Genomic DNA, 15,156 nt, shown 5'->3' with positions numbered 1-15,156 from the left:
GCAATCTAATAATAATAATAATAATAGATGGTGGTGTGAATATACAGAACTCTCTAAAAGGGCCCAGCACTTCTTTCCTCAGAGACAAGCAGGGCATCCACTGAGGACATGAAAAACGAGGCTGGATTCACACAACACGCAAAGCCAACACGGGGCGGTTTCGCCGGTCGTGCGCGTGAGGCCTTTGCCTGTCCCTGCCCGAGTTCAGCCACGCCGCGAGAAGCCCGAATAGGGTTTCTTCGCTGGTCGTGGGAACGCAGGCCGGGGCTGTCCGACCCGGGTTTGCCGTTGGGCCGCCGCCCCGGCACTAGCCAGAGGGCCGCTCCTCCCTGCCTCTCTATGGTCCGCCCGCTTTCGCTTTCCTGACCGGAAGTTCCGGCGAGGCACCCTCGCGGCCCCGCCGGCTGCAGCGTCGTCCTCCCGGCAGCGACCTTTAACCCCGGAAGCGGGCGGGCGAGGGCGATGTTGATGCTGGAGTAAAGATGGCGCTCGGTGGGAGCAGCGGCGGCGGTTCCGGCTTCCTCTGCTCGGCCAAGGCGGCGTCGGGCGGGCTCCTCCTGGCCCTCCTGGCCGCCCTGCTCTCGGGGGGCCCCGCGCAGGCCCGCCTCCACCACCTCAGTCTCAAGGTAGGCGGCGGAGAGGCGCGCTGCGGATCCGCGGAGCGAGCGGGGCGGCGAGTCAGGCACTGGTGGGCCGGCCCGGGCGCGGGGACACGTGGAGGGGCTTTTCCCGGACGGAGTCGGCTCCTTGGACCATTAGCCTTCCCCGCATCTGCGGGGCCCTAACCCCCATCATCCCCAGCTGAACCCCTTCAGGCTGGTGCAACCCTGTTCATCATCCTTGGCTGGATTCCTTTAGGACGGTTGTACCCCAGCCATCGTCATCCCCGGCCTGGAATCCCTTAAGGCTATTCCGTCCCATCATCCCCAGCTGGAATCCTTCAGCTGTCCCACTCCCATCATCCCCAGCCTGGAGTCTGTTAGAGCTGTTGCACCCCAGCTTCCATCATCCCCAGCCTGGAATCCCTTGAGGCTGTTCAGTTCCATCACCCCCAGCTGGAATCCTTCAGGCTGTCCCACTCCAGTCCCATCATCCCCAACCTGGAATCCGTTAGAGCTCTTTCACCTCAGCTTCCATCATCCCCAGCCTGGAATCCCTTAGAGCCTTTGCACCCCAGGTTCCGTCATCCGCAGCCAGGAGCCACCCAGTGCTTTTTAGGGATGTGCCCCAGCAACCCCAGTTCTGGGGTGTGGCAGTGGCTTCCCACTGGTGATGCCATCTGGGGTGGTGAGGTTTAATCCTACAAACAGGGAGGCCACCAGATTGGGCTGTGGAATCACTCAACCCGGAGCAAAGTGCCAAAGTGGGCGAACGTAGTGCTGGAGTCTAGTTGAAGTGTTTGAGATCAGAAGATACAATATGGTGCTTAAAACTGCCCCAACTGGAATTCTGCAGATGTTTGGGCCCTGCAGGACTGTTTTGTACTTGAAAGACACCGAGGATGTTGAGCTGTTAGTGCAAACCGGCTTTGATTATTATTTTTTCCCTTATTTTTTACTAAAATATAATAGATCCATATATCCCTTTACCCTATAGCCCAGTGTTTCTCAGCCTCAGCCACTTTAAGGTGTGTGGACTTCAACTCCCAGAACTCCCCAGCCAGCATGCTGGGAGTTGAAGTCCACACACCTTAAAGTGGCTGAGGCTGAGAAACACTGCTATAGCCAATCCAGTATTTCTTAAAGTGTGGTCCTAAAACCCCTGGGGGTCCCCCAAGACCCTCTTAGGGTCTGCAAAATCAAAATTTTTTCCAGCCTATGTTGAAAATTAATACAATATTAAAATCCCATTTAAACAGTCATGAGATGATGTAGTGGCAGTGAATGTGTCAATTTAAATTTTTAATACTGTAAATATTGATAAATATAACCCATACAAACAAAAGCTCTTTTGGGGTCCTCCATAATTTTTAAAAGTGAGAAGGGATCCTGAGAGAAAAATGTTTAAGAAACATTGGCCTAGTCAACTCTTTCCATTTCTTTGGCCCTTAGCCTAAGCTCACTTTCTTGCATAAAACTGCATATTTCGTTACAACATGTTTATATGTAAGGGCAAATAAATATGATAGGTCCTTTTATTGCATCTTAATTAGAACTGCAGTGCATCCTATAATAGTAATGAAAGCTGTGCCCAACTAGCTTCTGCACCCTCACCCTTTTTTGGATTGCTCCAGCACTCTTTATGTACTTTTTCCTAATGGTTTCAGATTAGATTGATATGTAACGTTGCATGTGTGGCTATGCTCTTTAGGGATTTGGAAACTTGGCCTGACAAGACTTTTATCCAGCATAACTGCCAATTTCTCATCAATCTCTTTGAGGAACTATATTTTTCCTTCTCCTTGACATTGCAAGACCTTGGTCATGAATCTTGTTTGATACCTAATGATACCTTTGTCCTTATTAGAGGGTAATATACAAGAAGATTACAGGTAATCTTTGACTTATGACCATTCATTTAGTGACTGTTTGAAGTTATGACAACACTGAAAAAAGTGGCTGACTGGTCCTTGCGCTTAGGAAGGTCGCAGTGTCCCCACAGTCACATGATTGTGGTCTGGGTGCTTGGCACCTGGTTTGCATTTTATGACAGTTGCAGTGTCCTGGGGTCACCTGATCACCTTTTGTGATCTTCCCAGCTGGCTTCTGACAAGCAAAGTCAGAATGGGGAAGCTTAACAACTGTGGTGATTTGCTTAACAATTGCAGCAAAGTTGTAAAATCGAGTGCAGTCACATAATGCCTTGCTTAATGACCACACTGCTTAACAATGAATTTTCCAGTCCCAATTGTGGTCGTAAGTCGAGGACTACCTGTATGGCTGTCTTGGAACTACATGCTCACGTTGCATGCTACTGTACTCCATGAGGTGGTGTGGCTATTAGAAAAGCCTCAGACTATGGTTATAGTTTCATGGGGTGAACTAATGGCATTTGTGATAGAATTCAGTGATGTTGTTTAGCATGTCACACAGACATGCTCTCAGTAAAGCAGAGAGGCAGAACTTGTAACTGCATCCTGGCTGAGACTTTTGATGTCCATAGTTCAAGGCTGTAGAGGACATCCAGCATCCTAATCTTGAAGAAATAAATCTTGGAATTAAAAGGGGAAAAAAACACCCAACAGATCATACCACAACCCAAAATAGTTGAATTAATAGGAACCTTATTTACTAGCAAGACCTCTGCGGAAACAAAACAACCAGCACCAGTTGAATCCACCAACTTCATATGACTTCTTTAAAAGTCAGATTTTGGCAGGCCTCCAGGAAGGAGTAATTTTTAAATTATTACTTAGAAAATGTTTCGAGTAAAAGTCTAGCCAGAGCAGGTAGAGCAAGGCTGTAGAAGTTGAGCAAAATACATAAGTGGAAATATTCAGGGTGAGTAATGTTTGTCAGTGCTATATTTATTTATGTGTGTCACACTGCTTACTTCTTGTGACTTTACTTTTATTTCTAGCTCAGAATTAAGTTGATCAGCTACTGTTATTTAGCTGGTAATTTCTTATTGAACCGTGTTTGAAATCCTCGAACTGGAAAAGTTCTAAGCAGACATCAACTTCCTGTTTCTTTTTCCTAGGATTCAGGTTGCCCTTACTTGATAACCACATTTCTCAGAAAATATCTGTATGTCATTTTCTGGAAGAAAAGTAAGCACCCCAAATGTTAAGGTTGTTTTTTTTAAAAAAATGCATTAGTGACAATGTTTATAATATCTTTTTTTTTTTTCACCCATTGAGGCTTAACATTGCAATTGAAGATACAATTTATTATCTTTTATTTTGGTCCAAAACCTCCAGTAAGGCTTTGCAAACACTGGCCCGAACTCTTAATCCTACAGTATATAACTTCAACATTGCTATTGTTGCTGGGGAAAAAAAAAAACAGAAGCCAGGTTGGTATGTCACCATGTTTTGTTGTGATGAGATGACAGCATTGTGAAATGTTCCTTCCTTCTCTGAACTGCAACAACATTTTTTTGTGTGTGTTAGACTAAACTGTTTCTTTGAAAACACTGGAATTTCCCAGATATATTGTAGTGTAATTTTGCAACGATTCTTGGTTTCGTTAGGAATATAAGAGGTGACTTTGTCCTTTGTGGGAATTGGTGTGTTAGAAAGATCTTCAGCCCTAGGAAACAGCGCTACACCCACTTTACTCCATGATACTTACTCAGCATCTAACATTTATTCACAGACTTTTCTGAATAAGTATAAACAGAATCCAATTGTACTTGTGAAGTTAGGAATTTATATTGCACTGATAAGAAGCTAAAAAGAGTCCTGCAGGATCGAGACAGCCATTCAGTGCCACCCAGTGTGCAACCAGATGTCAGGGAGCTTGTAAACCTGGATGGGTTTCTTCGCTTTTGCAGGTAGCCCTGATGTTATCCCAGGAACTCTGGAGGCCCTAGCCTGGCACGCAGTTTTGCCCAATAAACACACCAGGGTGGAGATAATAAAGTATTTATTCTGCACAGAGTAAGCTGCTTAGGAATAATTTCCGGTGCAGGCACACCTATTGTCAATCGACACAACTTTTATACATTCTTGAGACAAAGAACTACACGATCATTGGCAGATGGTAATTATTCACACGCTTGGGTGGGCAAAACACTCCCAGAAGATGGGCGCTGCTGCCCAAAGGTGAGTGCTTGTTGATAAGGAAGCTAGGTGGTTTCTTATCCCTCTGCTTGTTAGCACAGGTGAGCATAGCTGGTTTCTCCTGGGGAGAGGTTTCATTGTACTGGCCCTTCTCAACTCTAGCTGATAAGAAAAGCGGTATTTAACGAGGAAGGAAATTGGACGGGTTTGCAATTTAATTATTTGCTCTGTTCCCATCAGCTAGCGAAGATCAGTTCTGGGCCGTACATAATGTTTCTGCTGCCTTCTTCAAATTAACCCTAAAATCACCATTCCATCACTGATCCTCCATGTATTTGCCTAGTTCCATTCTGAAGCCATCTGAGATGTTGACCATCCCCCTACATCTGATGGCGGTGAATCTCAGAGTTTAAGCATCTCTTCATAGTACAGTAATTTTATCAAGTTAAATTTTATCTTAGAGGGAGAAAAGGGTTCTCCATGACCAGATTTTCTGCCTCCTACATAACTTTATGCTTCTCTGTCATATATCCCTTATCTACAATTGCACTAAGCTAGGGTTCTCTGATGTCCAGCAAAAGGAGGACATGACCTCCTTTTGTCTTCTGTCCATTAGGCACAACCTTGAAATCAAATATTGTCCAGGTTTTTGAGTGTCTTGTTTTTGTTTTAAATGTGGACTCTTTTCATAACAGTAGTCATTCAAATTTTCATGCACTGTGATTTTGTAAATCGTCTGCTTTCTTTCTTTCCCTCCTCTGCTGACCAACTCGACAGCCTAGATTTACATTATTTGAGTTCCTGATTCCAGCAATCAGCTTCCATCCAGCCCCTTCAAATGGTCACTGTGGTTCTGTAGATCTCATGACTGTTTCTTTGGTTAAATTTGAAAAGCGCATCATCGTTCTATTATTGCTAGCCTATGTTCCTGAAGATAAACATTTATTGGTGATTGGAAAAACCAGTCTTTTTGAGGCTGGAAAAAGTAATTTCATATACACGTAGGCCTAAATACTGTATATTTTTTTGCTGTAATTTTTGTTGTAGATGCCAAGAAACTTAAACAGTTGTCCTCCTTTCCTCCCATGTGTCCTCCTTTCCAATTGTCTGGGTTCTCCTTTGCCTGTTCAGTTATTTGATAACCCTCCTAAGCTAAAAAGACACAGGCACTGTTGTTTGTCAGTCATCTCTGATTCGGTCATCTGTCAGTAACTCCTTCTTTGTCTTCTTGAAGCACCTACTGGTCTCATTGGCGATCAAATCTGGTTTACCTTTTCTACTAGCATCTTTCTTTATTCCTTTCATTTTTTCCAAGTTTCATGTTCTCTCCAGTGACTCTTGTCTTTGTGTTAAGTATCCAGAGTGTTTAAGCTTTAGTTTCATTAGTGCTTCAGGGGAGAAGTCTGGTTTTACTTCAGGATTGAATGATGGGTTCTTCTTGCAGTCCAAGGTGTTCTCAGCAGTGTTCTCACTTCAAAGCATCTATCTTTTTTGTTCAGCCTTTCTGCCGGTCCAGCTTTCAAGGTCATATATTACAGCTGGAAAAACAGTGGCCTTGACAACATGTCTAGTTCTCATAGGTATTTGCTACTTGGGAGAAAAACTATGCACTTTATAGCTACAGTCACTTTCCCTGTAAAGGTTTGAGCCCAGGAAGATCTGTTCACCTTCACCTTCTAGTGTTGGTGTGGCCTGTTGACACCATCCTTTTTTTAAAAAATGGAAATATTGAGCAACATTGCACTCTGTTTTCTCATCTTCAGCAATTCCTGATTATAAATCCAAAATAGCTTTAGCTTCTTTGTTAGTGCTTCCAATCAGCTGTCTGGTTTTACTTCATCTAGTATTGAATGCTTTGTTGCTGTTGCTGTTCACCTTATGCTCAACCGTTTTCTCCAGCTCCCTATTAGAAAGGCGTCGCTATTTTTTCAGCTTCTCAGGAGATCCAGTTTGTGAACATCCATTTAGTTTTCTTGTCTGAATCCTGGAAGTGGTTTGCCAGAATCCTGGAAGTGTGGTTTGCCACTTCATTCTCTGGTATTTAGTCTGGTTCCTCATCTAAGACTTGCCCATCATGGTGACTCTTGGGGGAATGTGTGTTCCTAATGGCACAGGTCATGGGGATGCGCAAGCCTGTTCAACACTCCGTAGTAATAACTCAGGTTGCATGGGACCCAAGTCTCTCCCTCTTTGTCCCTTCAATGCAAGGTATCCTTGTGTGTTGTAGGATTGATACACCTTAATTTCCGTCGTCACATTCTTGGTCTACTGAACAAGCCTTCAGTTTCAAATAGAGACATATGTCATTGAGCACCAGCATCAAGTAATAGAAGCAAACTGTGCCTTGGAATATGTCCTATTTTTCCTTCTCTTCTTCCTTGACATCTAGGTTCTTCCTTCCCATCATGCTTATTTTCTTTGCTTATTACGTTAGAGGTTGCAAAATAACATGATGAATTCTAGGCATAACGAATCTACATTTGAAATACTAATACCACTCCATATTTTCCTTGCTCAGTTTTTTAAATATATCCAAATTCTGTGGGTGAGGTTAATCATGTGGCTGCAATCCACCTAATGTGAGGAACACTTACAATTTCATTTGATGGAACAATGGATGAGCTTAAATAGTTTCTGTTGGTCTTGCTTTAGTTATGTTTTTATTTCTCGATCTGCAGCTCATTGTCTGATGAATGGATTTCATTGTATGTTGCATTTCTTCTTGGTGAGTCACCTTGACTTTTTCTAAATAAAGGTGTGGTACATTTTCATGGAGGTGATTGGATTGGATTCAGCATTTTTTTTTTAAATAAAGCTTGATGGCTCATTAAGACTGGGTCATATTCCAAAAGTCATGTGTGGGGCCTGCGTGAAAACTAGTTTGGTTTCCATTTTGTCCTAAGTGTAATTGAATATTGTTTTCTGGGCACGTCTTTAAGGATCTTCCTCTTTTGTTAGGTTGACATTTATAATTCATTAAATGCTTTTGAAGGACTCTGGAAGACAATCTTGAGGCTCAGGAAGCTCTGTTGTTACTTAGAATTAGCTCTAATAAGGATGAGTGGAGGGTGTCATAGTTCTGTCTCTCTGGCCCATTTTCTCCATAGTCTAATAACTTAGAAGCCCTACCAGAACTTAGACTTTGTTGAATGAGTCACTGATGAGAAGCCATGTACTCCAAACTCATTTTGCCAGATGGTGGCTCGTCAGGGGTCTTCTATCAACCTCATTCTGGCAGATTTCCTTTCCCTCAAAAGCACTTCTGGGTCTGCTGTTAGGAGTTTTGTGTCATTGTACGAGTAGGTGATCTAGTGTGCCTAATTATAATTGGCTCACAGATGGTCAGAGAGCAATATAGCTGATACTGTGACTTTCAAGCTTAATAAAATCCTTGCGATTCCTCTGTTTTGAGTCAAATCCTGCATCTCTCCATGGCCTTCTTAAGAAAAACCTGGGCACTGACATTGCACCCGAGAAAGTAAAGGTACAAGTGTTTATTTTGTTTTTAATGCTGCTCTTCCCTCCGAGCAGCCAGAAGCTCCCTTCTTTCCACCCCCTCAATTAACAAGGCTTCACGCTTTATGGATGCAAATATGTCTTTTTCCTGCCTTGCCCTGGTCTGTGTTTGCATTAGAATTGCTCTCCTGTACATTGCTAGTTATGTGAAATTATCCTTGTTGGCACGCGAAATAAGCTGTGCGCAACACAACGCCTAAGAGGGACTGCGTGTGCCCCCTGAGCAAAGCACAGTTTGTTGGATTTGTACCCCATCTTTTCATCAAGAGTTCGAGGCAGCCCCTTTGATTCCCCCCCCCCCCAATCCTTGTGCCCTCTAGATGAGTTGGGACTTCCCCTCCCAGAATTCCCAGTCTGCAAATTGGGTGGCTGTTCTGCCTGGTAATTATGGACATTATAATCCCAACAGGGACCTGGTTTAAAGGGAGGCCATCTAGTCCTATGCTACTGATGTGAAGCTGTGAGTGATGTATCTGGTAATTAATGGCTACCCCATAGGCTTCCCATATTTTCAATAATCTAAGAGGGGCAAAACACTGCCTCATCATGGCTCTGAAATTTTGAGGTGCTTTCCCCAGGAAGTCCCGCCTGGCCCCTCTTCTGATGTCAACTGTTGCTTCCTCAGGTCCTTCAACCTCGTCTTCCCCACCCCAATTATAGTTCTCATGTTTCTCAGCTTCCCTGGGTCCAAGGTCTGCACCATAACTCCTGTAACAAACAGCCAGCAAAGATTCAATCTGCCTGCACTCTTTTGCTCACAACACCAATTTCATTTACAGTGCACTGTAAATGCATCCGTTTCCTCTCTTCCAGAATGACATGCGACTGAAAGTCCACCTCAACACATTTGGCTTCTTTAAGGATGGGTTCATGAAGGTCACCATCAACTACCTCTTTGTGGGGGAGACTGACAAAAACATTCTGGTAAGTCTCTTTGGCCAAAAGTCTGTCACAGAAGTATTGAGGGGTTAATAAGAAAGACCCACACATTTAGATCCAACCTTGCTATGCCCCTAAGGGTGGCTTGTCTTCAAGAGCCACACGGATAAATATGCACGCTTCCTTGGTAAATTGGGTTTTAAATTTGCCTGTTGTTGTCTATTCCAAGCATCTAATGTAATTTTCTCATGTTAATAATGAATTATTCTTCCAATTTCAGTCCTGGGTCTCGATTTGCAACTCTAGACAGCTTACGACAATTCAAATAAACAAGACCCCCCCCAAAAAAACCTGCTAAAGCATCAATTTAACATCTTTGGCATCCTTTTTCTTAAAATCTAACGTCTTGCAAAATAAATAGCAAAAATAGAGTAATTACAAACATTGCCCACAGCAGATAATCAGTTAAACTCTTTATAACACCACACAGATGTACCAAGGGGGCCGCATCGCAATTTCCTCTAGACCTGTTGGAAAAAACAGGTTTTCAAGGCTTTATGAAATAAATAACAGGGTTGGGAGCTGTACAGATTTGGGGGGGGGGGCTGTTCCAAAACATGGGGGTGGCTACAGAGAAGACCTGTTTGATGCCACTGTGGATTTGCAAATGTGGACATTCTTTCCAAGAAGAATAGGATTGTGGGGAACTCCCCCCCCTCCACCGAGCTAACTCCAAGTGCTTACAAGGGATGTCACGTTGAAGCACACTCCTGATAGATAAACTACTAACAAAGACAATGTTATTTCTCAAGATGGATTTAACTGGCTCTGCATCAGTCCACAAGTTTTCACAATCTACCACTCTCTGTGTTGAAAGCTTCATTCTGTAAATTGCCAGCCGCTCAGGGCAGCTGCTTTGCCTAGGCTGGGAAGGCTAAAATGCAGAAAGAGTAACTTAAAAATGTCCTTTTCAAAACCAGGGGGTGCTTTTTGTCTCATTAAATGATCAACGGTTTCCCCTCAGCATCCCCTTTTTGTTAGACTGCAAACTGATGTCCCATTTTACTGCATGGTGGAACAGATGTAAAGGCTTTTTCAAAACGTGTTGGTGGCCTTGAATATTAACGCTTTGATAAAAATCTGTTTTTAGGTGGGCTTCAGTTTAGATCGAACCCAGAATGATGGATTCTCCACTTATCTGGTAAGAAGAAAGTATGGTGGCATGTTTTTTTTTTCCTGCAAAGACAGCATGTATTAAAAACATACGAATAGGATATGTCTCTTTTGACAAAGCTTGATTTCGAATGCAGCGTGATTGTAAACTAACCCTGAGTAATCTTAAGTCTGCATTTCTAAGAGGTGTCATGCGCCTACTGAAGCCATTCCGGTGCTATTGAATAAGGGACAGTCATCATGTAAGCATCTCTCTGCTTTTTCGACAGGATGAAGAAACGGATTATTGCACCTTGAAAAAAGAGCCAAACCCTGATGTCTTGGTCATCTTTCTCGTCTTGGATTTCTCAGAGATGGTGTAAGGAATCTTGCTTGTTTGCTTTCTGGAATCTTCTCCCCCCCCCCCAGTCTGGTCTGTTCATATGGCGGAATAGACAGGCCACCTTTTCGGGGCTTTCTGAGTGCATGTCATAAGTCCTCTCGTAGGGGAATTTTCTGCTTTAGAGAATGAGTTCCATAAAGGCAAAGCCAGTTGCACCCAACCATTGGATAGTCTAGCTAAGGTTTACTCAGTCCCAGAGGTTAGGTCCACACATCACTTGAAGGCAATGCCAGACACACCGCCTTCTGGCTGAGCGTGATGTGTAAGCTCGCCATCGGCCTGCGTGTTATCTCAGAGCAAACGTAGGCCTCTTATTAAATAGGATATGTAGTAAAGAATTGGTAATTTAATTTTATTTAATTATTAAATATCCTATTTAATAAGTAAATAAATTTAATTAAATAAAGAATTGGTTAAGCTCTGGTTTGGGTTTGAATCCAGGGAATATCTGTCTGTCGGGAGTTCTGGCTGGGGAATTCTGGGCATTGGGGTCTATATAACTTCAAGTTGCCAGGGTTGAGGAACACTGATGTAGAGGCTTTATTTATGTTTGTTAAGCCTCAAAGCAATTAACTCTCCAGGATCCAAGGGAGCCTAAAGTCTTTTTTAAAAAATCTCAGATGATGGGGAAGATCCCAGTCCTTTTGGTGAGAGGCTTGGAAGAGTGATCTCTGATCCTTGCTCCCCAGGAAAAGAATTTGGAGGATCGCTCGAGTTGTTTGAGTTTTAAAGCGGGCGGGGGGAGTCACTTGTCCTCCAGGACAAATTGAATAAATCTGTTACATGACAAGTGTAATTAAAAACTGATCAATAAGCCGATTTCTCATTTTGGAATAAATCGTGTCTGTAGACGAAAACGAAATTTGAGGAATTAACTGTGTTAGGTTTGTGGCGTCAGATGCTCTCTTTCTTCATGGGCTGGAGTTTATCTGAGCTCATTGCCCTAGAAATTAACTTATCCAGCTACTTTTCCACCTTACTTTTATCTCAGGTAGCAAACTGTGTCATACCAGGACAGAATTGCAGAACAGAGACATGGAAGTAATTAATCTGTTTCTGAGAAATAAGGTAGATTATGCCCAGAACTCTCAGTTGCTGATTTAATATTTTAATGGCACAGTTCACCCCTTGACATTTCAGGTTACATTAAGCTAGATTAAGTTTTCATTTATTTTTGTTTAGCATAATAGATGAGCCATGGTTTGGCGCATTACATGTGATCCTACCATCATGGCTTTGTTAATAGACTGTGGTCCATTGGGGTGAATCTAGCCATATTTTTGCTATTTTTTGTGACTTTGGGTTTTTTTTTTTAAAGAAAGGTGAATGTATTTCAATTTCTAGATGGATAATTGAAGCTGAAAGGCACCTCACGGGTGGGGCCCGCATATGTCAGAAAGATACTAGGTTAGCAAGAGCTGATCTAGGAAATTATTTGCCTTAGAAGACAGCATAGGCAGTGTTTCTCAACCTTGGGAACTTTAAGATATGTGGGCTTCAACTCCCAGAATTCCCCAGCCAGCATGGATGGTGTTGATAAAGACAGTGTGCCATAGTGGAAGAAATTCAAGCACATCCTCCTTGTCTTAGAGTCCTTTTCTTCACATCCAGGGTTGTCACAAGTACAAAGCAAAGAGAATCTTAGGTACTGCTCTGAATTTATTTGAGGAAGGCAGGACAGAGATTTAAAAGAAATTGTTAAATCTCCTCTGGAAACACACGCATTTAGTTTTCTATTCATTTTAACTTCTTCAGCCTTCTGGCTCAGCTTTGGACGTCCATTTTTGTTTCTTTTTCTTCCTGTCCAGAACTTCAGGGCTGCTGTTAATTGCTTCCTTCTTTCATTCCCCCTTTTCTTAAGAAAGCAGTGGTAGATTGGTATTGTCAGAACCTACATGACCCAACTGTTGTTGTTTTCCATTGTATTGCATTCGTTGGGAGTTGGATTGATTTGTTTCTGCCACTGGTAACTAAGGAGGCGGGGGTGGCTGTTAATGGTTGTAAGGGGAGTTGGGAAGCAGCTTAACCATATATGGGCAATTTAGACGGGCTTGATTGCCTGCCAGGCAGCTGGGGCCCAAAGAACCAGGAAGAAGCTCGGGGAGGAAGGAGAGAGGTCAACAATAGGTGAAGAGGAGTCACGACGCCAGGCAATAAGGGGAGGGGGGATAATTAGAGGGAGGTTTACCCAAGGCGTTAGTTTTAGCAACGTTCTGTTTACAAGCTACATGTACCCCTTAATAAAGAAGTATTTTTCTGAACCAAGCCTGGTTGCGTGAGAGTGCTTCAGAACTGAGAGTTGGACATCGTGGACTTGACAGGTATATCATGCCGAGACATAATATAGTTTGGGTTTGGATTTGAATCATGTATCAATTCAGCCGTAATGGTGTTTATAAGTCACATAATATAGGTAGTCCTCACTTAATGACCACAATAGGGACCAAAAAATTGTTAAGCAGGGTGGTTAGTATGTAAATTGGACCCAATTTTATGACCTTTTTTGTGGCAGTCGTTAAGCAAATCACTGTGGTCGTTAAGTGAATCATGCAGTTCCCCGTTGATTTTGCTTGCCAGAAATTGGCTGGGAAGATTGCAAATGGCGAACACGTGACCCTGGGTCGCTGCAACTGTTATAAGTTGACCGGGGGTTGCTGGGACGGTCGTACCTTCAGGCACCGGTTGTAAGTCACTTTTTCTAGTGTTGTTTTAACTTCGAACGGTCACTAAATGAATGGTTGTTAAGTGAGGACTATCTGCGTGGCTTAGTGCAACCTTCTTTAGCCTGGGGAATCTCCAGATCAGTGGACATCTAAAATTCCCCAATTAGCATGGCTGTTGCTGAGAATTCTGGGAGTTGAAGTCCACATACTGGAAGATGCCCAGCTCGGGGAAGATTGGCTTAATGTAAATGCAACCATTCACTTTTTCTTCCCCACCCCTACCCCGGTGAGTAGCTATGTTTTTACTTTTGGCCTCTTTCATTTGGCATTTTGTGATAGCAAACTCACTCTTCGCCCTTGCTGCCTGCAGCGTGAAAATCACGTCTGAAGATAAAGCTCCACTGTTGCCTGAAATCATCTTTAGTGAGCCTCAGGGAACTGGTCCTTCAGGAACTACTCAGAAATCTGGTGAGTCTTTTCCAGTAAGACACGTTGGCACTTCATTCCTGGCATGAAATATCTTCCATTAAACAGTAACCTGTGTTGACTAGCTATGCATTTTCATTCCCCTCCTCCCCCAAATAACTATGGGCTTAAGCCCCAAATCCTCCTAATGGTAATCTGTGTATTAATTCAGGCTAGCCAGGGTAGCTAAATGGGGTACATGGACAGCCTCCCTCTCAAGGCCAGTTGTGACAGAATAAGTGAAAGGAGGACAGCTGTTACCTTTGAGTCCTGCTCGTGCATTTCTGATTGGCCACCATTGGAAAACTGGGAATTGGATTCAATCAGTCAGCCTTTGACTTCTTGGACTGCAGTAGGGACCCTGGGAGTTCTAGTGTACCATACCTGGTGGACCTGATCCAACAGGGCCTTTATTATCCTAGTTACCAGAGGGGGACAGATGGAGAAGACCCTTCAGTTGGTTTTGGACATTTCCAAGGTAGACCTCAAGCTGCTAGAGCAAGCATGAAAAAAGTCAGGAACTGTCACATCTCTTCTTTCTGTCTTCTCCTGTTCGAGGTTGGCAGCCATCAAGTGACACTAGTTCTTTTAATGCTACTGCGAAATGACATTGTATTTTTGCCAGACCACGTTCATAGATTTTTCAGCCGGTATATTCATCATCCTTCTGATCTACATTTCCTTTGAATCTCTCCTTGTATAATTAATTGACCTCTCTGCTGTTTCTTGTTGGGTATCGTGTGCCCTAAATATTCCAGTTTCCTTTTTTGGGTGGTACGCTGGAGGCATTTTTCCCGAGGCTCTCAAAATCTGAACTGATGGCTCTGCACATTTTAAAGGAAATTTGCCTTCTCTAACACCAGTCCCAGAGAATTCAGAGAAGTCAGAAAATAACGCAGAAGCTCCTTCCACATTTTCCTGATCGCCATCTGCTCCACACAGAAACCAGAGAAGTGTCTTCACTCTCCAAGACTCCTTGGTTTTTGTAAAGGAGTCTGCTACCGTGTCCCAAAAAGTTAATAAGCAGAGGTGTGCATTTGTTCTTGGGCAGAAATGTGGCTATGTTGAGACTTAGATGGATATCAAAGACTGTAAGTGAATGAAAACATTAATACAAAACTGAAGGTCATGCAGCTGGTGTCCTTCTGAAAACCATACAGGCCTGTTGGACCATCCAAAAGATGCATTTTTTCATTGCTTGAATTGTGTTTGACTTCACTTTTCTCTGTGTGTCTTACCTTTTAGAACCAAAGCAGTCACTCAAGCAAAATACGACGGAAGTCCAGGTGAGAAACAACTGGAATTTCAAACCTGTTGAAAGGAAGATGTTATTTCCTTCCCCCATGATGTATGTGTGATGCTCAACATTCCCAATTTTAGGAGCTCTGTAGTAAGAGCATTACGTGGCCCAGTTC

General features: G+C 43.3%; 1 protein-coding gene across 1 annotated transcript in view; it reads left to right on the top strand.

Moving 5' to 3' along the window:
- Positions 1-437: 437 nt before the first annotated feature.
- GPR107 (G protein-coupled receptor 107) overlaps positions 438-15,156 on the top strand; it is a 42,200-nt gene continuing 27,481 nt past the window's right edge. The window contains exons 1-6 of the mRNA XM_088147094.1: positions 438-626; positions 8,993-9,103; positions 10,209-10,259; positions 10,501-10,589; positions 13,647-13,744; positions 14,987-15,027. Coding sequence (XP_088003220.1) covers positions 483-626; positions 8,993-9,103; positions 10,209-10,259; positions 10,501-10,589; positions 13,647-13,744; positions 14,987-15,027 — 534 coding nt within the window. The 5' untranslated portion in view covers positions 438-482. The remainder of the gene's footprint in view (positions 627-8,992; positions 9,104-10,208; positions 10,260-10,500; positions 10,590-13,646; positions 13,745-14,986; positions 15,028-15,156) is intronic.

Source organism: Python bivittatus, unplaced genomic scaffold (genome assembly GCF_059951505.1).
Source record: "Python bivittatus isolate LINGU-HERP-01145 unplaced genomic scaffold, Pbiv_v1 ctg000160_np1212, whole genome shotgun sequence".
Taxonomy (NCBI): Eukaryota; Metazoa; Chordata; class Lepidosauria; order Squamata; family Pythonidae; genus Python; species Python bivittatus.
The sequence above is the reverse complement of the archived record's forward strand: the minus strand, read 5'-3'. Positions and strand labels throughout refer to the sequence as shown.